At 36.9% G+C, this 25788-nt stretch overlaps 1 protein-coding gene across 1 annotated transcript in view; it reads right to left on the minus strand.

Annotated features, from left to right (window-relative positions):
* Nucleotides 1–25788, minus strand: part of LOC139127914 (echinoderm microtubule-associated protein-like 2) — a 175605-nt gene that overhangs the window by 144063 nt on the left and 5754 nt on the right. The window contains exons 6-19 of the mRNA XM_070693769.1: nt 23351–23486; nt 16256–16405; nt 15117–15180; nt 12736–12840; nt 11632–11718; nt 10903–11046; nt 10301–10444; nt 9469–9582; nt 8887–9042; nt 8140–8351; nt 5786–5883; nt 5062–5259; nt 4172–4267; nt 3180–3310 (exon numbers count right to left, since the gene is read on the minus strand). Coding sequence (XP_070549870.1) covers nt 3180–3310; nt 4172–4267; nt 5062–5259; nt 5786–5883; nt 8140–8351; nt 8887–9042; nt 9469–9582; nt 10301–10444; nt 10903–11046; nt 11632–11718; nt 12736–12840; nt 15117–15180; nt 16256–16405; nt 23351–23486 — 1835 coding nt within the window. The remainder of the gene's footprint in view (nt 1–3179; nt 3311–4171; nt 4268–5061; nt 5260–5785; nt 5884–8139; nt 8352–8886; nt 9043–9468; nt 9583–10300; nt 10445–10902; nt 11047–11631; nt 11719–12735; nt 12841–15116; nt 15181–16255; nt 16406–23350; nt 23487–25788) is intronic.

Here is a 25788-nt window from a genome sequence, read left to right on the forward strand (position 1 = left end):
GGTAAATATGCAAAAAATAAAAATTTGTCTGATATCTTTGACAAGACTCAAAAATTAAAAACTGGTGAAAATTTTAATAAATTTTGTCATCACCAATTGAACAAAGGAAGCCACTGATATTGACCGTCAGTAGATATAACAAGAAATTATGATAGTAAACACCTGTACAAGAGAGAAAATTTGTCAGAACTTCTGTAATTAGCAGCAGCTCTACATGTTGCACACCTGATGCTATATTTAGTAACAAATATACAATCACGACCACCATAGTGTCTATTCTTTGAAATCGACAAAAGAAAGCAACATAACGAAACAAGATTCTTGGAGAAATCTACAGATGCAAATCTAGTTACACAAAAGGTCTTGATGAAAGGGAACGATCTGGCATTTAACCCCATGAGGAATTTTGAGATATGGAATATTCCAATGAGCTCTTATCCCTTCCCAAAGAATGTTTGGTGCAGCAATATTACACTGTGTCAGTCATGGGGTTAAGCCCCCGTAATCTGAAAACGTTGAACGTAATCTTTCATGTTATACTTAAAACACTACAGGTATCTTATTTCATTGTTACAATGCTAAGTCAAGTTTTACATTAAAATTTCAAGCACTGTTGAAAAATGTTCATTTTTTTTATTGTAACTAGGGTAGGTGGACCAAAGATGTTACTGTAAAACCTAAACAACTGTTGAAAATCCTTGTTTAGTCAAAGTGCTGACTGCTGATATTGATTCAACATTTGACACACTTCAAAGGTCACAGAGCTTGAAGGCGATGACCATAAAATTTAATGTACTGCACTTAAAAAGCAGGTCAAACGGTCTGGCCCTCACATGGAGAAATTTAGTTGATACACTTTGTAGTAAAACAAGCCTCGGGTCCTGGAGAATGTTTTCTCTGAGTAATAGACAGCAGTAAAAAATATTTCAACCAATTAAATTGATTAATTTTGTAAATTTCTACGACTAAAGAGATGAACACTTGATTTTTTATACCATTCTGACTTAGATTCATGACCAATCACAAAATAAGATCAGATAATATTTCTCTGTGTATGAGACTTTTGGATGTATGACACATTCATAAGTATTTCAAAGCATTTCTTTAGTATTTGTGGAAGATATTGCACCTGGAAGTCTCCCCATTTTGCTTGGCCTCTGTTTGTTTGTCTCTGTTTATCACTCTTAATTCCTCTCTCTTCTATATTCTCTGTTTGTCATAAACTGTCATAACTGTATTAGTCTGTCTGTGTGTCCACTGAGGTGTCTAAATACCTGTTTCTTCTCTATCTGATTCTGTCTGTTTCTATCTGTCCCTCTCTGTTTGTCTCTGCACATCCCTATATCTATCACTCTCTCCCTCACTTTTTCTTGGTCATAAACTGTATAGATCTGTAAGTTTCTCTCTCTCTCTCTCTCTCTCTCTCTCTCTCTCTCTCTCTCTCATATCTGTTTATGTTACAGTTCTCTATTATGTACTGTACAGAATCAGTGGGGTAGTTTTACCAGCATATTTCACTGTGACAAGCATATTAGCAGATACATGTAGATTTTGGTTATTTCTGTATTGTCACACATAATACTACAACGTAAACCATTTAATGTTTATGGTGTACAATCTAAAATTTGCAGATTCACTTTCATTTCAGATAAAAATTTGATGACTGGACATACCATCAGAGCAAACCTCCATTTCCGAAGCCATAGAGGGCGGTATACTCATTACCGGACACAGAACTGTTCAGGCTTCAGGCGAGACTCTACCTTCATGTCAATTTTACAGTAAAGTTAAACTTAACATTTTTAAGATTTTTTCATATTATTTATCATCTAACAATAGATATCGCATGTCATATTGTTTTCGTTACTCTAAGTAGTTAAATTTACAAGTGTATTTCATGTTTGTGTTATTATTGACAGGAATGGAGACGTAAGTTATACACTGATAGTGGACATACTGACAAGCAGGTTGTCATTTTATGAATCAAAGGATAAATGTATAAAAAGAGCAAGTGCCTATGGCTTGAAATATGCGACACTGCCAACTATCAAAGGTCATTAACCCTTTGAGCACCAAAGTCAATTTTTGTCGCCTTCATAAAATATATCTTTGTCAATTTTTTTGAGATTTTTGCTAAAATTTTTATAAAAAAGTGTCGCCAATTAAATGTAATATACATTTGGTCAAAAATTATCTAAAATATTTCAGAAAAATCTATAAAATTTAGTGAAATGTTGCACTAAAATTTTGGCGGGAAAAATTACGGCGGGAAAAATTACAGCACTCAAAGGGGTAACACTGAGACTATAACAGCAGAGAAATATCTGGCTGCTGAACGCAAATAAAAAAAATTGCAAACAGATAAATTGACAACACTACATGTACTTGGGGGAAACTGCACCATCAAAGTGATTCAATAAAAGTTTAAAATACACAACTGTCTCAAAAGCACATCATGAAATAGAAAAGGACATGAAGATGAATGCAATGACCAGAGAGAAAATTTTAAGTACGCAATTTGAGCTTTTTCCCTACATTCTGTTATTTTCTTAGACAGACATTGATCAGCATGTAATATTTCCATAGTACATGCAGTTGTGTGTTGTTAACTTTATTCAAACACAAAAAATATTCCAAAGTTAACTCGTTTTTGCAAAGATTTCTTATCGTTTTTTTGATGAGTAAGAGATAATTTTTTACAGTTCAAAAATACTTTTCTAGAATTTTGTGACAGGTAGGGTACAATATTGACAGGGCAATTTTAACCTAGCATGTATTAACAACAGTTGTCAACATGTGCATGCAAGTCAACCATACGACCCACAGGCACATGTGAAGACAAAAACATGACAAACTAAACTGAAACTGTTGTCCTTTCGACTTCTTGCTGTGAACTCTAACCCTGGACTCAAATGCTCAGGACTCCTTAGGTTACTAGAAATTAATGTGGACTGTAACCCTAAGACTCCCTAGGTTACTTGTCATTCATGTGAAATGCTGTATGTGTCCACCAATCTGCAGTCTTGCCAGCACATCACTCTGCTAACATGTTGCATCTCTCAAATCAACACTCTTTGAGACCATGCTAAAATAATGACACACAAAACAACCAGTTTTCTGTTACATCTTATTATATCCTTGTGAGGAAACTTATAAAGTCATTTTTTTTGCTGACTTACCTCTGGGCTGCTGCATGGATAGTTGTACAGATGAATCTGTTTCCTCTCATTCACCGTGGCAACCAGTCTGTGATTATATGACCTGTCCACTGCATATACTGTACTGTTGTCAGAACTGCTACCCATGATGCCTTGCAACAAAGAAAACCAAAAATTTTAGGATTTACATATGACCACATAGTAATCAGTACCAGCAGTATTGCTTTTGACTCAAGGACAATAATCCTAACAGATATGAAATCTAGATTACACTTCAGACACTGATACTGTTCTGGGGGAATGTCAATGTCAAACACAAATAATGCACAGACGACAGATGGAGAACTTATACTGCCGTAAAGGGGCAGGTTTCTTATCAGCTTTACTCAGCACAGTTTTCAAAGGAAAACAAGTTTTCAAAGGAAAACAAAGAACCAAAATCACATAAACAGCCAATGTAAACAATACACTGACACCAGATTCAGGAATTGAGAACTGCCCCATTTGAGAAGATGTCTTCATTCTCGCATTCTCACATAAGATTTTATTGGCATCGGCCATATACATCATGTTTTGTTCCTCATCTTCCATAGAAAGTTTTATCAAATTAATCATTTTGTTTTGAGATGAGGCTGATAAATGATCAGTGCCTTTAAGTACTTAGCAATGATATACTCTCAATGGGCCATTTCAAGAGCACTAACAGTGTCTGATTCACTCAAATAATGAAGTTCATTCTAGCAAGCTTACAGCTTTTTACCATTTCAACATTCCCTTGACAACTGTCTCTGATAAAAAATAAAATTATTTACACTCTGTATCTCATTTACTATTTTGTGCTCAATCTTTGAAAGTCTCTTCTTTTAAATCTATGGTGTTCAAACAGGTTTATCATTAGATAAATCAGTTTTTTAGCTTATTATATTTACCCAGGATACAATGCAGATCATGTGACCTGACTTCCTAGCATGAAGAAAGAGGACCGAAAGTTCTGGTGGAAATTGAATACTTACCAGAGACAGGATATCCCATCATGCAATTGTGAGAAACCCACTCAATGTTTCTCAACTCTGATGGATTTTCAAGTTTCTCACAACTGGCGCCATCCCCTGATGAACACAAAACACACAATTTTAAGAAATTCAACAACTGTGACAGAACCACTATTTAGTGATACAAATAAAATTGAATGTTGATTCAACTTGTTTTGTAAAGGAAATAAAGAGTTTGAGTTGCAGTTATAAAACTCTTCTATTTTCAATCACAACAGTTAAAACTGACATTACACTGTTCTGTGGAAGGCTACAAAGAATGGAATGATGATTCTCTGGAGGGGTAACGAACTTTTCTGGTGCTAATAAAAGACCCCTTCGCTCAGGTGAGTTCATCTGGATTAAGAGTCAATTAGGAATATAGTTGTCGTCTTGAAGGTACAGTGTTATGTAATAGAAATAAGTATTCCAGTTGTTCATTTATAATGTATATATGAGATTCAAATTTTGTTCAATGGAAGATCTTATTTTGTTTTGATTCCAAATAATTTATATGTGGATCACATGTATATCCATGTGCTGTTCTGATCACGAATGTGTCATTGTCTTGTCGTGGTTCAGAATTTACTGCTGCATGTTCAGTTATTGTTGTGTTGGTACCTGAATCTTTTTCTCTTAGCCCCCCACTCCCCCATCCCTCAGAAAAAAAACAAAAAAAAACAAAACAAACAAGATAAACGAAAATGTGCTACTGCATTATTCTGTATGAGATGAAGAATAGGAAACAAACCTATTAGTCAAATAAAAGGATAAATAATTGAGATATTTCAACATTTTTCACAAAAAACTTTTCTGGCAAATTATCATTCCAAAGACTGAAATATGCTAAATGTGAGACATTAACTACTTACAATAAAAGTGTTCAAATCCTAAAGAACTGCTCTGCAGGATGTAATTTCCAAATGGTTTATCAACGGACCAATCAAGACCAGTGACCAGACTGTTGTGACCTTTGCATTTGCCGATAGATTCACATTTCTTGCCGCCTTCCAATAACTGAAGAATGTAAATATTTTTGTCATAGCAGCCAACAGCCAGGCACTCTCCATCTGCAAGACAGTATAAAAGTAGGATTTTATGTTGTGATCACATGTCAGTGGCAAAATATTTCAAATGAAAGGATAAAAATATGATTTTATTTATATGCTAATTGCATATTAACAGTTTAGGTAGAATGCGCCTCAGAGACAGATATTCGGACTCTCAAACTTCTACAATTCTTTTCTGATCTACCACTTGTGGAGACTCATTTTAAAGCTGTTGGTGTAAGGACAATTTTCAGACTTACCTTTTTGAAAATGTAATTTTTCCAAAAAAGAGTTAACACAGAGATCAGTGGCAGCCATTTTGAATTTCAAATATCGGTAAATATCAGTGAATTTGTTAGTACCAAAATTTGCACAGTGACCCCTGATTTTTATTCTTGATTTTTGAAAGAGAATTTTTGTTGAAATACTCCTTGAGGAAAGTTGGAGCAAAAGTTTAAGTATTTTACTTTTTGATACCACGTTAGACATTTCAAAATTTGAATACACATTCAGATTTGGTAAATGCAATCATAAGAAGAGAACTCACCTGGTGAGAATTTAATACAATTAATTCTATCCTTTGCAACCTTAGCTTTACAAAGTTCTGAAATCTCAGTGCTTCCATTGATGTACACAACACTGACACTGAAAGAAAAAAAAAAAATAAAACTATTGACTTTGTAGTGACAACAGCTACTCTCACTGTCTCTCTTACTTTCTTCCTTTCTCTCTCACGATGAGAATGTCAAAACACAGTAGATAACTAACATTTAAATAAAGATTTCGATACTGTGGTCCCTCCCTGCCTCCCCCCCCCTCTCTTTCTGCAATTGAGCAGAAACCAACATGCCAGAAGTTGAACTTGTACACAAAGTATCTAAATGATTTCAGTTGGTGGTTGGCCTTGGAAGCAGGGACATCAATGAACAAGACAAATTTGGACAGGAAAACATCCAGCAAAAATTTGTGAATAGTCGGTCACTTTCGCCTGGTGTCCAATCTTAATTATTCAAAAAATATCATCACTTTGTTTGGTCTCCCATTGCGAATAAATTTCGGTCCCTAGTATTTGTTGAAAACATGTTCTGTTCGGGCCAAATGTTCTCAATCTTACCGAACCAATACAACTTGAATTGATTGCATGCTGTTTGCACTGGAAAATTATTGGTATAATGTGACTTACTAGTTTCTTAGAATTACCTATAATCTGTTCAGTCATAAGAAAACCCAACATTCATCGTTTCATTTCAGTGGTCTACATGTGCAATATGCATTCAAAGACATTGTCCATTGATTAAGATTATACAAAATTTATTGTACCTGTTTCCCAAACTGCATGCATGGAAGAGAAAAGTACAGAAAATATTAGATGCATCAGAATTATTTCTTTCTCAATATATCCTGAGATATTGCACAAGAAACACAAGACTGAAGTCATGGTATATCGTTTCCCCCCACTGGTAGTAAGTATTATTTCTAACATTGACCTATTATCAGCTTTCATCTAGGCCAACTTAGTGTGACTCCTGATGATAGGTCAGACAATGACCCTTGACCTATATTCCTGTCAGCATTACCTTTCCTTTTACTCCGAGTGCCAAAAGTTTTTCATTGGGATGGATACCAAGACAGTGTATGTTTAATCGCTTGATGCTATGACCCTCAGGTCAGATAATGACCTTTGACTTATAAACCCTGTCAGGCATTACGGTGCATCTCTCACTCCCAGAGCCAACAGCTTTCCATGATCTAGACAGTGTATGTTTAATCCTTTGGTGCTATGAGCCTTAGGTCAGACAATGACCTTTGACCTATGACCTCTGTTATACATTACCTCGCATCTCTCACTCCCAGTGCCAACAGTTTTCCATTAGGATGGATATCCAGACAGTGTATGTTTAATCCTTTGGTGCTATGAGCCTTAGGTCAGACAATGACCTTTGACCTATGACCTCTGTTATACATTACCTCGCATCTCTCACTCCCAGTGCCAACAGTTTTCCGTTAGGATGGATATCTAGACAGTGTATGTTTAATCCTTTGATGCTGTGAGCCTTAGGTCAGACAATGACCTTTGACCTATGACCTCTGTTATACATTACCTTGCATCTCTCACTCCCAGTGCCAACAGTTTTCCATTAGGATGGATATCCAGACAGTGTATGTTTAATCCTTTGTTGCTATGAGCCTTAGGTCAGACAATGACCTTTGACCTATGACCTCTGTTATAGATTACCTTGCATCTCTCACTCCCAGAGCCAACAGTTTTCCTATTAGGATGGATATCCAGACAGTGTATGTTTAATCCTTTGGTGCTATAAGCCTTAGGTCAGACAATGACCTTTGACCTATAACCCCTGTTTACATTACCTTGCATCTCTCACTCCCAGTGCCAACAGTTTTCCATTAGGATGGATACCAAGACAGTGTATGTTTAATTGCTTGATGCTATGACCCTCAGGTCAGATAATGACCTTTGACTTATAAACCCTGTCAGGCATTACGGTGCATCTCTCACTCCCAGAGCCAACAGTTTTAGATTAGGATGGATATCCAGACAGTGTATGTTTAATCCTTTGGTGCTATGAGCCTTTAAGGTCAGACAATGACCTTTGACCTCTGTTATACATTACCATGCATCTCTCACTCCCAGAGCCAACAGTTTTCTATTAGGATGGATATCTAGACAGTGTATGTTCAATCCTTTGGTGCTATGAGCCTTAGGTCAGACAATGACCTTTGACCTATGACCTCTGTTATACATTACCTCGCATCTCTCACTCCCAGTGCCAACAGTTTTCCATTAGGATGGATATCAAGACAGTGTATGTTTAATCCTTTGATGCTATGAGCCTTAGGTCAGACAATGACCTTTGACCTATGACCTCTGTTATACATTACCTTGCATCTCTCACTCCCAGTGCCAACAGTTTTCCATTAGGATGGATATCCAGACAGTGTATGTTTAATCCTTTGATGCTGTGTTTCCAGACTGTCTTGTGTTGGTGTGCATCAAACATGGCGATGATGCCATCGTAACCACCGGTGACGAATAAACCTTGCTGCGTGTTGCTAGGATACGTGGTCAGTGCCCTGGCTTCATCATAGTGACTCTGTAAAATGAAATAATTTTTTTCATGCAAAAATGTTTGAATAATTAAAATTGTATAAATGTGCTGATTTTATCAAACAACTGATATTCCGACAAAATACGGTAAATTCACAACAGAGTGAAAAGGTGGAGGGTCAACATATTCTGAATAAAGTTTTGGATCAACTTCTTGTAGCTAAAGCTTGGTTATTCATTTCAAGATTTAAAGTTTGAATTAAGATTTCATAATTAAATAACTGTCTCTTTGATATTGAAAAAAAAATTGTTCATTTTGCATCACAAAGAAAGGTTATGAAGATTCAAAGAGGAAGAATTTGTTTCTTAGCAACAGAACAGGACTGAGACCTTTCGATACCCAGAGCAAAAAATGTTTAATATCATTAACTGAGGGGGTCTGTTTTAGGATAATTTGAAACTATGATTGGGGTTGAGTTGGTCCTGAAATGAACCCCTAGGTTAATAACAATTGCAGTCACTTCATGCAGTCAACTATCCCAATTGTTTTGTTGTTGCGAAAGTTTCAAAATTAACCCTACCTGTGTCATAGGTGTCTTGTGCAGACTGCTGATTCCCATGAGTGGCGCCCCCGTGGTTGCCATGTTACAGGTCAGTATTGAATTCAATGTGGTGCCAATTAGTATCATGTCTTTGCTGTGGCACAGCATACGGATGCCTCCCTCTGACTTGGGTAACTGCGAACAAAAGATAAAACAAGCCATACCGGTAATAGATTGTTACTGTAAATACACATTTGTATGACACAGTAGCAATTTAGAACGTAAAGCTCCATTAAGGTAGAACGCGCCTCGGGGACAGATATTCGGACTCTCAAACTTTTACAATTCTTTTCTGATATACCACTTGTAGGGGTTCATTTTAAAGCTCTTGGAGGAAGAAAAGGTTTAACTGTCTTAGTTTTTGAAAAGTCGAAAATTATATTTTTCCCCATAGAGTTCCACCACAATGTATGGCGTCTTGGAAATGATACAGGGGGTTGGTTTATGGACTTTAATAATAAGGTTATCCTGGGTAAATAATTAGCAAAGGCTTACCACGTCAATGCAGTAAATGTTGCATGTAATATGAAATTTTCTATTTTTCGCATGTATAAGACTTACCTGCATACTGCCAGACTGATCAAAGTTTCTACCCCATGTCCATGAAAGCAGTAATCCGTCTCTACCAGCTGATACTAAATGATTCCGTATCATTATCAGTGAAAATACTGGACCCTGTGCAAAACAAAATTACAACAGTACACACTATGTTAAATTTTGGACTGATAGTTTACTAGTCAATAACTTCGAAATTGTTAGAATCATGTTATATTTTTTCTTCTCTGTGCCAATGTCACTGAAACAAATAAACTACTGCAAAGGAACCTTATCTATTATGATCAATCATAAAAATTTTTTTTGTACAAAGTAAATCGTACTGTGATGCAACCAATCGCAGTGATTGGGATTGAGGGGTTTTTACTGAATATCACAATGCTTGTCACATTTTAGCCAAAATTTATAATATATTCAGAAATAAACAGTCTACATCAATGTGGAAATACTATGTTGTTACTTATTTATGTTGTAATTTACAATTCAAAACACTTTTTTTTTATATTTGGAAAGTAACATCAGTCAAGGGATAATTCCGATATACTGTACCACTCAAGTCTTATTTGACACAGACAGAGATTTTCAGCTATGTCTGTCAGTGCATTCCAATGTCTATGTGTGTGTAGACCTGCCCTTACATCCTTGCATGCAATTTTTCTGTCTATAGGTCTGTCTGTCTGTCTCTGTCTGCATGTTGATCTGTATATGCCTGGCTGTGTCAGCTTGTCTGTGTCTGCCTGTCTGTCTGTCTGTGTCTATCTGCCTATCTGTATGTCCATGACTCTGCCTTTCTATTTCAATATCTGCTGTCAATCGAATTCTCTCTGAGAAAACTCACTTCGTGTGCGTGTTTGATGGCCTGTGACACAGTGTTGCCGCCATCATGCCATACATAGATTGTACCATTGGAATCTCCGGTGATCAAATCACCATTGGCTTTGAACATCATACATATCACATACTTGGCTTTCATCCATTTCTCCTGGAGAAAAAAATTAAAAAAAAATTAATAATAATCAATAAAGAACAGTTGAGATTATAAATAACTGTCGATTCGAAAGTATCGTGGATTCTCGTTGTGGCCCCAGTTCCCTCTAAGGTCGTCTTCCATTTATATTCCAGATAGTCAGACACAGCACGTCAAACCGGATCACACAGAACTATGATTATTTTCACATCATCAGACAGTTCCCTCCGGATTCTAGCGGGAGCGACGTGGGGAAAGTGAAAGTATTGCGGCATCTTCTCAATCACAACCCTTCATAGATATAATTATAGTTCTGTGAGTGTCAACATCATTCAAGAAATTAGTTTGACAATTTTTTGATCATTTTAGGAAGATGGTTCAATTTTGAAGCTCATTCACTGAGAAAATTTGATTTTCTGCTCCGACTGTGCTCAATGCATCCAATGGGAAGGGTTGTTACATAGTGAACTGACCTCAAAGTTAGCCCTCATCATTTCTTCGATGGTACCTTCACTGGGATTGGCTGTCCACCAAATCTGATGTTCCTTGCCGACTGTCACCAGATTGTTGGCATTTTTTGGATGAAAGCCAACTTGGCAGATGACTTCTGTGTTGACCTGTGATAAGTACAGAATACAACAGAGTTAAGGTAAAGGTAGCACATGTCTAAAAATTGAGAAAGTTAAAACTTTCACTCAAAATTTCCTCAAGGAAACTTAAAACCATTCCCTAACATATTCAGGAATAAAACTTGATGGTCACTGTGCAAATTTGTTACAAGATAAACAAATTTCCTAATATTTAATGACGCTTGGAATTCAAAATGGTGACCACCTGCTTGCCCACTAACAAAACATGATTTCTGGAAACTTTGCATCAATTTGATGAGTTGTGGAATTTTCTTTGCATAGGAAGGGTTTACATCTTACATGGGAACCAAAAAATTTGAACACGCTGTGCATGTTCCAGCCATTGTCAGAGATTTCTTCTTTGAAATGAAAACAGGGACATTGTGTTGTGATATCACATGATATATAGAAATGATCAAAATTAAAAAATGTAGAGAATTTAATTTAATGTACATATGTCAAACTGGTAGATAAAGCTTGGCTACATTTTGAACTTGATCTCAGCCCTGCGTTCAGATACAATATCGGTTCACGTTACATAGTACAGTGTGTAAGCTAAAAAAAACGACTCACTGATGTCTTGGCAATTTCTTTGCCTTTGTTGATGTCCCAGATCACCATGGTTTTCACATCACCGTTGTCAATGGAAACCAGGCGATCCTGAAAAAAGAACTGTCAAGTCCATTAGGATGAAATAATTGCCTTCAAGACCTCAAAGAAATCGCACATCTGTAAACTGGGTGATTTTCTTAATATTACATTTAGGTGGCTATTTTAAAACGTGGGTGTTTATTTGGAGAGAGGGTCGATATGTAGTAAGTGGGTGTTTATTTGGAGAGAGGGTTATGTAAAAAGTGGGCTTTTATTTCGAGAGAGGGTTATGTAGAAAGTGGGTGTTTATTTGGAGAGAGGGCTGTTATGTAGAAAGTGGGTGTTTATTTGGAGAGAGGGTTGTTGTAGAAAGTGGGTATTTATGTGGAGATTAGGGACTTTTATCCATAAACCGGGTGACTTTCTCAAGATAAAGATGCAAATCGGAAAACAGCTGTTTATTTGAGAGATCAGGTTACTCTTTATCAAAAGACTAGGTGATTTTCCTTAGATTGGGTTGGTGGTTATACAGATAGTAGGTGTTTATTTGGAGACCAGGTGGCTATTTAGACAGTGTGGATGTTTATTTGGAGGTAAAGTAACTATACTAAGATTGGATATTTCATTTCAATCCTAAAAGTAACACATAAATCAACACTAATATCCATTTATCACTGGAAATTAAATTCTTATAATGCCAAAATGTCTGACTGATGTTTGACTGATGTACCATGCCTGTGTTGCAAATAAATTCAGGAAATTTAGTAGGAGTTCATAACGCCTTCAGAATCAATCCTCATGCGGTTAAATTTTGGAAGAAAACATTATTTTATGTTGGAAAGATCTTCTGAGAATACAAAACACACACTGTTGTCTTCTATTAGTGTAACAAAGTTTGTTTATTATTATTGCTGGTCGTTAATTATTTTAAATTTGAGACACTCTCAGTACAGAGACGTAAAGTTTGAGATATAAGTAATTGATGATCACTGATCACATTTGAGTGAATAATGCAATGCCATAATTAAGTCTTGCTGAGGTGAAAGTTTAAAGGTGAAAGGTTAATGGTGAAAGAGGTGTCATTACCTGAGCTTGTGCAAATGCCAGACACATTACAGATTTACTGATAAGACCAATGCCCAGTACTTGTAGGGTCTGTAACGTGTCTGCTTGCCATATGCGGATGTGTGCCTGTTAGAGCAATGCCAAAGCAACACTTAATATGTGTTATAATATATAGATGAGATCTGGAATTTTGTGCTATATTATATAGGTGAGATCTGGAATATGTGCTATAATATATAGGTGAGATCTAGAGATCATGGTACAAACAAAACTACATAAACATAGATAGAAATGCTTTTTATCCTGTGCACACCATTTATCCACATGTATTAGTTAGTTCTACTCTAACATGACCTCTTCGTCAGCCATTCTCATGAGGGCAGAATGTGTTTACTATTTTTGCAACACCTGACATTACTTCTCGGATGTCTTTACTGTAAAATCTACAGATTTGACTTTGTTGTATGTACCGGTACTTGTTTGTTGTCTATCTGTGCTGTGCTGTTTGTGTTTATCACACCATGGAGGTAGTAGAGAAGGAGTCACAATTAGGCGGAGATCAAAGGGACCATGTGTTTTGCCGCTGTTTGCCTTACAACTACTCCATTAGCACCAACGGGACTTGCGAACGCGTTTTCTCGGATTTAGGAAACAAGATTAAGTTCGTTCGGGGTCGTTCGGGTGTTTCGGCCGTCCCTCGGCAGTTGACACATCTTCAAACATGGCGTCACGTGTCCAAGCGTCGCGTCGGGAAGTTCGAGTCGTTCCACTGATTTTGATGTACACGATGTTAAAGAGGTCGAGGACCAGATAATTGAGGAAGGGAGCTTTGGCATCTGCAAAGGCGCGGAGACTGAGATGATCATAGCTTGCGATTACAAAAAAAATGCCACTAGGGCCTACATCGTAAAGCAGCATTGTTAACACGCCAACTTTTTCCAAATCTAGTTCTTGGTTCTTGCCGTGTTTTATCATGTTGTACTGGCATTAATGATAAGGTTAAATAAGAAAGCATAGCTTTTAACTGCTACGTCCATGACTTTAATGAATGGTCGCGACATAAAAACAACACGTACGATGCATTGAAACAAAGCGTCGCAGAGTCGCCTATGGCGTCGCTGGCGTCGCGTCATAAACACCCGGGAAACGCTACAAGTTTAACCCACGCTCACGGCAGTGCTGCAGTCCGCTGCACCATACTCAGTACATGATTGAAAAGTTCGTGATCAGAACTTTCATTCTAACAAGGAAAGGTTCCTGCGATCGAATGTAAAGTATATAAAAAACGACGTTAAAATTACCAAGATTTTGAGAATGAAAAACTTAAATTCCTTGTAACTTCACTTTTCGTGGACGGAACGTGTCGGTTCTTACACTATCATGACGCACTTGACCCAAGCTACGCATATACAGTCTTTGCGCATGCGTTATGACACTGTGGAGAAACTGAGTCGCATTAGCAAATCCAGGTTCATTTCACTCGGTTCGGTTGCGAAGGTACCGTCGGCAACGCAGATGGCGGGAAAGGGGTGTTAAACAATGGACATAAAGGGATAAACCAATGGTGCACAATAGTAATAAACGTAATTATCTCAGTTGTGACTCCTTCACTACTACCTCCATGATCACACTGATTTGTCACTACGGAAATTGTGACCATCATGTACATTATGGCTTGGTACAAATGTTCTGACTCTATCTAACACTGCATTGGTCAAAACACCACATCAGCCTTTCTACTGCGTCTGTAGTGAAATTCTGTGAACTGATTTGAATTTAGTGTATCTGGACTCCTTTTTGGGTCATAGACTGGGAAGCACCAGAAAAAGACACAAACGTTGCAAGCTCTAAATCAGCCAACGTTTTACAGAAGACATGATATCTTGTTACATCGCTATTTGATACAAACGATATTTTTGTCACAGAGTCCTATAAATCAAGCACAAGGCAAAATGCCTTGATTTCAAATTATTCTGTTCAGCAAATTTCACATGAGTCTGTTAATTCACTAATACAAGATGCGGCTAGTTTAAACTGTTCCCTAGATTTACCAAATACCATGGTTAGGATGTCGTTTTTAGCTAAATTATTAACCTGCTGATTGCAAATGAAATCCAAAAGCATCTAGTTAATTCATAGCGTTTTACAATAATCTGGATGCTTTTTTAAATGGCATACACAGCTCATTCAAATTCTTTATCTTCAAATCAACTGATACTGCATAGCAATATACATCTGCTTGAGTCTGGCAACATAACACAGTCTCCTGTCAAATTCATTGCAAGTCCTCAGCTAGAATTAGAGAATTACCAGATATAATGGCTTTTGCAATGCATATATTGTGTACTACTTCAATATTTTATCTTGTATTTTGCAAAAAAAACACGGCGGTCTATACTCACTTGTTCTTTGCCCTTGGCTATTTGTCCTGTTGCCACAGTTACTCGATTAGGATGCAAAGCAATGCTACAAAGGAAAATAAGAAATAGGAATGATTTGGCAAATTGCCAAGTTTTGAAGATTTATGCATTCGCTGGTCTATTGTCACAACTGCAACTTCAAATTACCCACTGATTATCCTAAAAAGACCACCAAATACGGTGAATTTATCATAACTCTGTCAGCCTTGGCTGTCACAAAGTAACAAAGTCGATCACTCCACTGTTGGGGGTTTAGGCTTCTGGTGATCATTCGTGTCTGTTCAGAGAACATTTCTGTTCAAAAAAAATGAGAGTGAAACATGTCAATCTTGCTTCTTGGTAGACGCTTAAGTGTAAATCTGAAGACGAGTAAAGATGATACAAATGAACCAACATTTTATCAGCATTTATGAGTTAACCCTCTTAGGCTTGCCTTTCTTGTAACCCACCAGAGCTACCCTTATCTATAGGGGTTTAGGTTTGAAAGGCTTAATGCATTAAGACATCTCCACATTTGCAGTGAAAAAAGGCATCACAAACAGTAGTTTTCAATGGCAGCAAAGAGATTTCATTTAACCTCTTCACTGACGTAAGTGTCTGAAAATTCTATCAAGATCTAATACGCTTTCAGAGTGTCTTTGGTTCAGTGGTTTTGCCACATTGTGCCGGTCAAGGGGTTAAAACTAAGTGTGGCGTCGAGGACAGGAGAAGTATGAAATATTGACAGTGAAGGGATTTCAGTCTGAACCGGCATTGCACCGCATTTGGAGGATTCTGAGCCTTTCCGAGAAATAGCTTTCAGCGGCGATGAACACCCACACATCCTGAGAGACACGCATCAGAGCCGACAATATGGACATCTCCCTAATTAGAACACCAATTGCATGTCACATAGGGACGCACTCATTCAACAAACACACAAACACAGTAAATTGAACGGCATTATCTTGGGTCTTGAGGACATCAGCGAAAAATAGGAATTTCGACAGTTCCCAAACTATGGCGTTCTTAATTGACCTTTTAATGTAAGCAAATTCAAAGAGCGACGCAACAAAAGAAGTCAAAATACGTTCTGTGAAATTGCATGCGATGATTTCCTTTCACATATTGTGCACTCTCACCTTCGTATTTCTGTCGTGTGTTCTTTGTAGTATCTCTGCAATTTTTGTTCGATGTTGAAAATGATGACAAAAGTCGCCGTAAAGTAAATGGCCTCTCCACTCGCCAACATGTAGATGTTGCAGCGACAGTCGTTGCCACGGTAACCGTATCTTTTGAAAAAAAAAAGGCAGGAAATGGAGAGAAAATTGTTATCACTTGAATCTCCGCGTTGCATTTAGGGGATTTCATAATCTTGAAAACATGACGACTCGAGTGGGTGTCGGGGAACGACAACACTGTAATTATGAACAACAAAAGCTGTGTACGCTTGCTGCTCACAAAATGTCAGGAAACGATTTAAAAAAATTTTTCCTCATCGCTACAGCTCACTGTGCCCACTCATGCACATGAAGACAAAATGATGCCTCATATCTGATTTGATCAAAATTGTTATCTGTCACTAAGATTAGCTGAATTTTCTCCACTTTGCTCACAATACAAGTTGTGTTTGCAAAGAAATTACTCACAATGTGTATTGGGTGTTTGCAAATAATTTTGGATCATAATTGAAGCTACCGTTATTTTACAACAACACCTTCTCCAAAAACACAGCTTTCAGTTCATAATTTTTCTCATAAATTTAATCACCGACACATTTCTTGATTCCACTTACACATATTTTTCTGACAGAATTTTTGTTTTAACATGAAAACTCTGTGACCTTTTTTTTATCACATGATAAAGCGTGTCCTACTTCTGTGATTTGTTAGCATCGAGTATACATACCACAGCAAGTATTTGTGTATTGACTGAAACAATATCTACATTGAAAGACAAGTCATCGTTGATGACACAGTCCCCACTTGTTAATAATGGGTACTTTGATTACATGTCCTCAGAGAGGATAGAGTCCTCTTCATTAATTAGGTCTGTGATAAAAATACTTTGATACAGATGGCGCTCAATGGCCAAGAATGAGTTCCATGGTGATGAAAACATAAAACCAATGTAGGCCACCATCCTAAAGTTCATAAAATGAGTCAACTAGGAATTAATCAACAGGATGTTGCAAAACTTTTTGCATACAATTCTAACACTTAACAGATTATCACTGGTACCATATTTCATAAAGTTTGATGCAGTATTTACAACACTATGAGATCAACATCTGTATGAGTTTCATCACATTTGACGTTGTATTAATTTGTGGCTATATCACCCTAATTAGGAAAGTTCATTACTTATGCAATTACAAATTAATTAAAATGACACTGATAAACGTCTTTTTCAATGTTAAAGCAATGCGAGCTTAACATCGGTTAACATCTGTATAAAGTTTCATGAATTTGATGCAGTACATATTTCTTGACATATCAGTCTACTTACAAACTTCAATAATTGACATGTTACTGCTACATGACGTGAAACAAATTGACGAGCATATGTATGAAATAGGTCAATGTCAACTTTGAATGATACTGGTGGAAATATGTCTGAGTTATGGCTCTGTACATGAAAACATCGTAATAAAATGGCTGCCTAGCAACCATATTGGATCGTATCACATAAAAAATCGACGTACATATGTATGACATAGTCAATGTCCTTGTACCAACTTTGAATAAAATCAGTTGAGATATGCCTGAGTTATGCCTCTGTATATGAAAAAATCGTAACAAAATGACCACACAGCAGCCATATTGGATCGTATCACAAAACAAATTGACGTGCATATCTATGACATTGGTCAATGTCCTTGTACCAACTTTGAATAAAATCGGTTGAGATATGCCTGAGTTATGCCTCTGTATATGAAAAATTGTAATAAAATGGCCGCCTAGCGGCCATATTGGATTGTATCACAAAACAAATCGACGTGCATATCTATGAAATTGGTCAATGTCCTTGTAGCAATGTTGAATAAAATCGGTTGAAACATGTCTGAGTTGTGGCTCTGTACATGAAAAAATCATAATAAAATGGCCGCCTGGCGGCCATATTGGATCGTATCACAAAAAAATTGACGTGCATATCTATGACATTGGTCAATGTCTTTGTACCAACTTTGAATAAAATCAGTTGAAACATGTCTGAGTTATGGCTCTGTACATGAAAAAATCGTAATAAAATGGCCGCCTGGCGGCCATATTGGATCGTATCACAAAGAAATTGACGTGCATATCTATGACATTGGTCAATGTCCTTGTACCAACTTTGAATAAAATTGGTTGAAACATGTCTGAGTTATGGCTCTGTACATGAAAAAATCGTAATAAAATGGCCGCCTGGCGGCCATATTGGATCGTATCCCAAAACAAATCGACGTGCATCTGTATGACATATGAAGTAATCCTTGTACCAAGTTTGAATGAAATCGCTTCTTGCATCTCTGAGATATCTGTGTGAACGGACGGACGCACGCACACACACACGCACGCACGCACGCACGGACGCACGCACGGACATGACCAAACCTATAAGTCCCCCCGGACGGTGTCCGTGGGGACTAATAAAAGTTCTCAATTCCAATACTCAGCTTTTAAATTAATTATATCTTTTCATTGACAGCATAGAAAACAGGCCTGGAGTGAACAATACTCTGTCCGTAAAGTCAACAACTCATAAACAATGATTACACTCAACAGCCAATGATGATTTCACCAGTCAAGCCATTGTTGATGATTTCTATACTATAATGTGGGGTCAGAACAGAGTTACTTCAAACATTCAGTTGTACTGTACTTATGGTAGTTCCTGCCTTGAAAATGAAAGATTTATGGAAAAAACTAGATCTTCCATTTTCACAAAAATAAGCCTGTGAAAACTTCCTTACTGTTTGAGCTTCAAAAGAAACTCCCACAAGTGGGTAGACCAAAAAGTGCATTGTAAATTGAAAATCCGAACATCTTTCCTGATGTGTATAACCTTTACAGACAATTACCCGTATATCTATATATTTATTGTTCTTTCTGATAGCTCATTTTTTGCCTCAGTTCTCCACATTAATCTGTTTTAGTCAGTAAACACTGTGCATTTTTACCGTGCGTTAATTTACAAGTTTACTTTGTTTACTTATTGTAAAAGCCTCTGTATTTTACGATTGTTACTTTCTGTACAGTTAAATGGGAAACAGATGATGCAAGCTTCACTTAAGCTTTTCCTGTTTTCCAGCCATAGATCACATTCCAATGATTATATAGCAATACTTTTTCTGCAGAAATGTCACTATTACTTTTTGGTATATATTTTTCAAATATTACACCACTCTTGACATTCTGTACATAGTACATCGTATTTCTATGGCAAATAAACACAACTTTATTAGCCAAAAAAAAAATATCCTTATCAGTTCACACAGAACAAATATCTAAAGCTACCATTCACCAAGGACTCTTTTGGTGGAGAGTTATAATAGCGTGCGTGAGAACAAACAGAGATTGGAAGGTACAATCATTTCATACCCAGTGAATTTTACAAACATTTAATTTGAAATGAAAGTGCAACCACAAGGTGACATTGAAAAAGTCACGCAATAATAGTCAAAGTGTAGATTATTTCACCATAGCCACAACTTCCTTGTATGGGCCTTCTCACAGAAATTCACAGCCTAGGTTCAGAGGTTGAGGGCGCTCTATCTTGGAAAAGTTTGGCTGTTAAAGCAGAGTGAAATACAAGCAAACTTTTCACTTTCAAGTGGACCTGTTGATCCACTAGATCCTTGGTGAAATTACAGCAAAGTCCTCATCAACCAAGTAAAGAAATTCGAATTAAAAAATTCATAGTATCTCAGAGATGTATAATGATATACTCCTATGTACTGTCATAGCTTCATTAAACTTTCCTTTTGATAAAATTATTTCCTCTACTTTTGCTCTGTTTGTTTATTTTTTTTTCTGTTTTAATATGCAGTTTTTCTTTCTGCTTCAAAAGTTTTGTTGAAAAGCCTAAAGTGTTGAAATTGTCAATACAACCAGTATGTAAGGCTCAATGCCATTGGTTCAGAACTGAAACCCCATCAAAAGTCTATTCTATTCATCAATAAAAACATCCGTTACAAAGTACCATAAGTGACAGGAGGTACACCAACAGCTAATAACATGTACTTGTTCATAGAACAAAACTCAAGTAATTATTATGAAAAGTTGTTGCTGTTGACCCTTCAAATCATGTGTCTGACAGTTACAACCATGACACAGCAAATTTCCTGCCAATTTCCTGCCCAAATATATTCCTCTTGTGAAAATCACCGTCAAATTAACTTTATCAGAATGTATTCTTGCGGAAAACATTGGCAATGACGTTAATTACCATTGAGTTGAGATCAATGCCACTATGATCAATATCCCTGCTGATATCACACGCACTTTTCCGCTTAGTTACTCACCACAGCTGTTGACAATTCAAAGGTCACGGATTCAATTTCAACTCTGCAGGACTCTCATGGAACAACAAATTAATTTCATACCAGATATTGGGAGAGTTCAATGACCTTATTCAGCAGTCATCCATGGGTCACTTCAACACTGGTACTTTTAATACCTATACTTCAAAATTTGAGCCAAAAGATTTGATTGTTGAAGAGTATTTTTTCAAAGAATTGCACCTTTCGATCTACTTATATGATTATTTGATATCAATATAAAAATAAGGTACGTAACTTTGCTCAAACTTTTCTGGGGGATATTGCAAATGATGATTTCATTCTCATTATCAAAGTAAAACTCACCAATCACAATTCAATGTCTGGGATTAGAAATACAGATATTAGTGAAATTGCACGAGTATTGTGAATTTCAAAATACCTGCTTTATCCTTTGCTAGTTCTATGAAGAAGGATTTGTAATTCTTATATCATGGTGGTGAAAATTCCTAGCTCAAAATAACAAAATAATTTGTTTACCCTGTAACCAAAATACTGTGGAAAATGGTATGAGGTTTTTATCCTTTGACAGAGAAAAAATCCTAAACAGTGATTAACACTAGATAACTTTATTTTGAAGCAGCTGAGTTTTTCAGTTTTTACACTGACCCTACACAGAAAGACCAACAGCTGTTTGTATCTCACATAACAAATGGATTCAACACAGGTTCTGAAACAAAGCTAATTTGCATGTGATAATGACATAATAGGGTTAGATTTCACAGCCACAGGAAGGAAGTGCTTGACTTTAACAAATGAAGTGGTCAGACAGACGTCTGCTTCTTAATGATTCAATTAACAAGATGATTAGTGTGTATCTTGAGATCAAGGTTCAACAAAGGTCAGTTTAAATGTGCCGTGAATTGAGACTTGGAATTTCTTTGCATAGTCTCAGAAATGAATGGCTGATACAGATGTTGATAAAGAAAGAAAATGAATTTCACCATTTGTCTTCATATCCTGTCAAATTATTTCTATATACACTCTCGCACCAAAGGTTTCAATTCATTAACCACTGCCCCAATTCAATGGTGGTGCGCACACATATTTTGTCTCCACTTTGTGCTTCACAGCAGTTCGCTTCAATGTTGAGGGCGCTGTTAACCTCACCGGGAATATTGCTCAAACTTAAAATGTCAACCATGCTGATTATGTAGCCTTCTCACTTCATCCCTGAAAACATTCTTTTCTCATCATTTCCGAACAAGAATCCTACACAAGGGCAAATTCTTACATGGATATGAATCCTTGAAAAGATTTAAAACTTGTTATGCAGTACTTGGACATACCAGTATGCACGGATGAATATGACCCCGACAGCTTTGTTACATACAGTATAACTTTTGATGCATTTTCAAATCTATGTTCTGTTTGTGCGATACAATTATTTGCGCAGTCCCATATTATGTGAAAATATGCATTTAACATTCTACTATTTGCAACTTGCAACCTAATATGGTACCACATAAAAAACCAAAACAACAATTACATACATAAATCGAGACTTGGTCAAGTCGGTGAATTTTAAAAAAAATAAAATCATTTATAATAGTTTCTCTTGTGTCTCTCCTATTTCGTACAAACCTATCCGGAATTTGGCAGCTCACGCCAGGTTTTCCCAGCGATTGAATGCGTCACGTTTGAGTCTGCGCAGTAGTGAGTTAGTTTCTGCCGGATTCACCGACTTGGACTTCTTGCAAAGTACAGGCGGTGAGACGGACTGTGTACACAGTGACGTAGAGCAAATACAAAATGATCGACAGCCCCCGCCGTTATTCTGGCCAATAAGAAGAACGCATTGCTAATAAACCTCTGCATGCATTAAAAAGTTTGTTGTCATCTCCGTGCAAAGCTAGACATCGAGTACGTTTTATATCTGGGCGAATAATGGCATCAAGTTCGTACATCAACCGCGTTTTACTACTGATCGGTCGACCATCGCTAATCATGCGAGATTACCAAAGAAAGCTTGTTGAGAGTTACATTGAGGGAAAAGATGTGTTCGTCTGCGCACCAACCGGCAGCGGAAAATCACTGACATACGAAGTCGCCCCACATTGTTTTGATTTCCATCGCTTTGGGCACGTAAGAGAACAGGCTACAACTGTAAGGACGGTGTCTTTTTCCATCCTTGAATAACCGGCGACGATTTTCGCATTTTGCAACATGGGCCCCACAAACAACACAGATATTTTACACGCGTTTTTCGGTGATACAACAGAGGTCGTGCTGACTTTTGTGGGAGTGATCGCACTCGACATTTTGTCAACAACGCCATGTGAGTTTTATGCACGTCTCGTTTGGGTCAATTGGTAACTCCTCCCAATGTGTAAAATTTAGTGATGTCATCTTATGAATAATATATGAGTATAGAAAACGTCATCTCATAAATAATTTATAGCAACGCAGATCGTGCAAGAAAGCCAAGTCTGTGATTCCGGGTGAAACTCCGCTGCATAGCGTTCACTCCACTCATCGCGTTCACCCTACTCATCGCATCCACTCACGCGCGCGTTTCACATGAAAGCAAAATACAATCATTGCGTTCACTCCACTCAAACATTCACAAATCACAGACTTGAACCAAGTCTACGTGAATCAATAACACCTCATATCTTCTGTGCCAAACAAAACAAAATAATAAATAATTAAATTAAATAAATACATAAATTTAAAAAATTACAGTAATACTTACATCCAGTCAAGTTCAAGTTTTTCTTTCGGTGGATATGAGTTGATTGTCTTATGATAATACATATCTGGCATGAAATACTTCATTGACCGGCCCCTGATGGTAACTTCATGGACAGCGCCACCTGGTGGTGGAAGTACTGAAAAAAACAAGAAAAAGGCAAACTTTATTCATTACATATTTTTCAAGACTTTCAGGCGTGAATGCAGTGACCAACAAGGTGAAATTTATCAAGGTGAAATTTATCACTTCTGTTTTATCTAACAGGAGCAAAACTTCATTTTTGGGGGTAAGTTCGAAGAGGACATCTACTTGATCACTATCTTTGAAGGCTTCAATATGGGATGAAGAGAGAAAGAGCAAAGTTGGAAAGCTACAGATACACAGTCTATAAATTGATTATATCATGCAAACTAGAAAATGTATTGTCAAATGAGTTTATGAGAGAGTGTTACCTGTTTCCTCCACTGAGGGATGACAATGAATGGAAATGAAAGAAATGGCAGGTTACATGATGAAATGATGATCCCTTTCTGATTAGGGTATACCATGGCAATACTTTGATTTATGTAAGACTGTGCTTTCATTGGCTGAAAATTTGGTGATATGTGGTAGTAAGATGCAATCTGATTGGTCAGTCAACATGCAATGTCAGGAAACATGTTGTAAGCTGCAAAATAATTGGTTGCTTCGCTTTTAAAAGAGGTCAGCATTCAGACTACAGAGTCCAATCTGCTACATAATTTAAGGGACTGAATACATTTAACTCAATAAAGACAGTTTTGTCAACATAACAGTTTGGTGAGGACTCTGATTCGTAAATTTATGCACTGTAATATTCATTGACACTTTTGTGAAGTTAAATGAACTATGCCTCATATGTGGGTGAAAGTGTGCAAACAAAATGTGCGAAGACTAATTTCTGTGTTTCCATGTCCATCTACAGTGTGCTTGTATGATTCAATGTGGAGAATACAGGGACACAGTGCAAAAACCATTCAAAGAAAAATATAACCAGACAGATTCGTATGGCTTTGCCATGCAAACCATGTTGCCATGGACACTACTTTTTCATGCACTGTTGTCATGGAGACACCATGATATCACGCACTGTGTTATAGAGACTGCTAGTTGGATAAAAAAGGGGAGTTATCTCTGTGTATGTTTGTTTATTACCTGTTTCCACCACTAGAGATATGCATGTGACATTTTGATGGACAGATCAAGAGTTGAGATGAAGATTAAGAGATTGATGCAGTCAGTAGAGATGTAGTGAGAGAGAAACAGAGAGAGAGAAAGAGTGACAGACATATAAGCAGGAACACAGACAGATATAGAATAGAGACACAGTGTTACCATTGACAGGTCTATCTCACTGGAATTCTGTTCATAGAGTGACAACATTGAAGTCTTAACATATAATGAGGACAAATGACATGGACATCTTTTCATACACAGCACATGCTTTTAAATTGGAACAATAGAGGGCGTTGTTTTGTGAACAAATAAAATAAAGCGCTGATGTGTTATTGGGTATTGCTGGGAAGAAGCATCTCATTTGTGGCAAGTCAGCGTTTTTTAATTTGCTATTCATAACGGCATTCATACATCTTCTGAATTCCTTAGTGACACTATAGGACACTCTTGCATTCTATCGGTCTGTAAGACATTTTTCAAATACTCAGTAGGTCAGATACTATGTGAATAATAAGTTATGACAGTGAGATGTGAACATGTGTGCAATGTGAGTGTTGAAGCACAGGGAAAGCTGAAATTCTGTGGAGATGTAAAAAGGGGTTGAAAAACAGCATTGGTGTGATTGCAAGTTGTTACTGTATCCAATGCTGTTTTGCAGGCATGAAAGAAATTTGAAAACACCAGTTGTAGAATGAAATGAGATATGAGGCAGCATAGCTTTTGATGTTCATAGGAATATATATGATTTAGAGTACCACTTCTAAATACTGACTACTGTATTTGGTAATTTTCAGACTACAATTTCACTACAAGGTAGAGAAAATAAAACGCCACATATACTTAGAGAAAGTATATTTAAAATACATGCATTGCACACAAATTCACTATCTTTGGCCTCAAAACCCTCCTTCTCTATCTTAGGTTATGAGTTGAACTGCCCCCCCCCCCCCCCCCCCCACTATTTAAGTAGGGTGTTTTGAACACAATATCAACTGTGATTGAGTGTTATGATTCTGCACATATACCTGCACATAAGAGTTTCCATGGAGTGTAGTAAGGCCAATTTGCATATGATAATTATAATAGAGCAGAACCAGGGCCTCCAAACACAATGACTTTTCTTTGTCAGGTTTAATCATTTGATTAATCAGTTATCAGTTGCATTATTTTTGCAATATTGTTCATAATTCACTTTCAAATTAATGTGTTTGGCTTTTTTTCAAGTGTTACTAACCACAGACTGG

Source organism: Ptychodera flava, unplaced genomic scaffold (assembly GCF_041260155.1).
Source record: "Ptychodera flava strain L36383 unplaced genomic scaffold, AS_Pfla_20210202 Scaffold_39__1_contigs__length_1403739_pilon, whole genome shotgun sequence".
NCBI lineage: Eukaryota > Metazoa > Hemichordata > Enteropneusta > Ptychoderidae > Ptychodera > Ptychodera flava.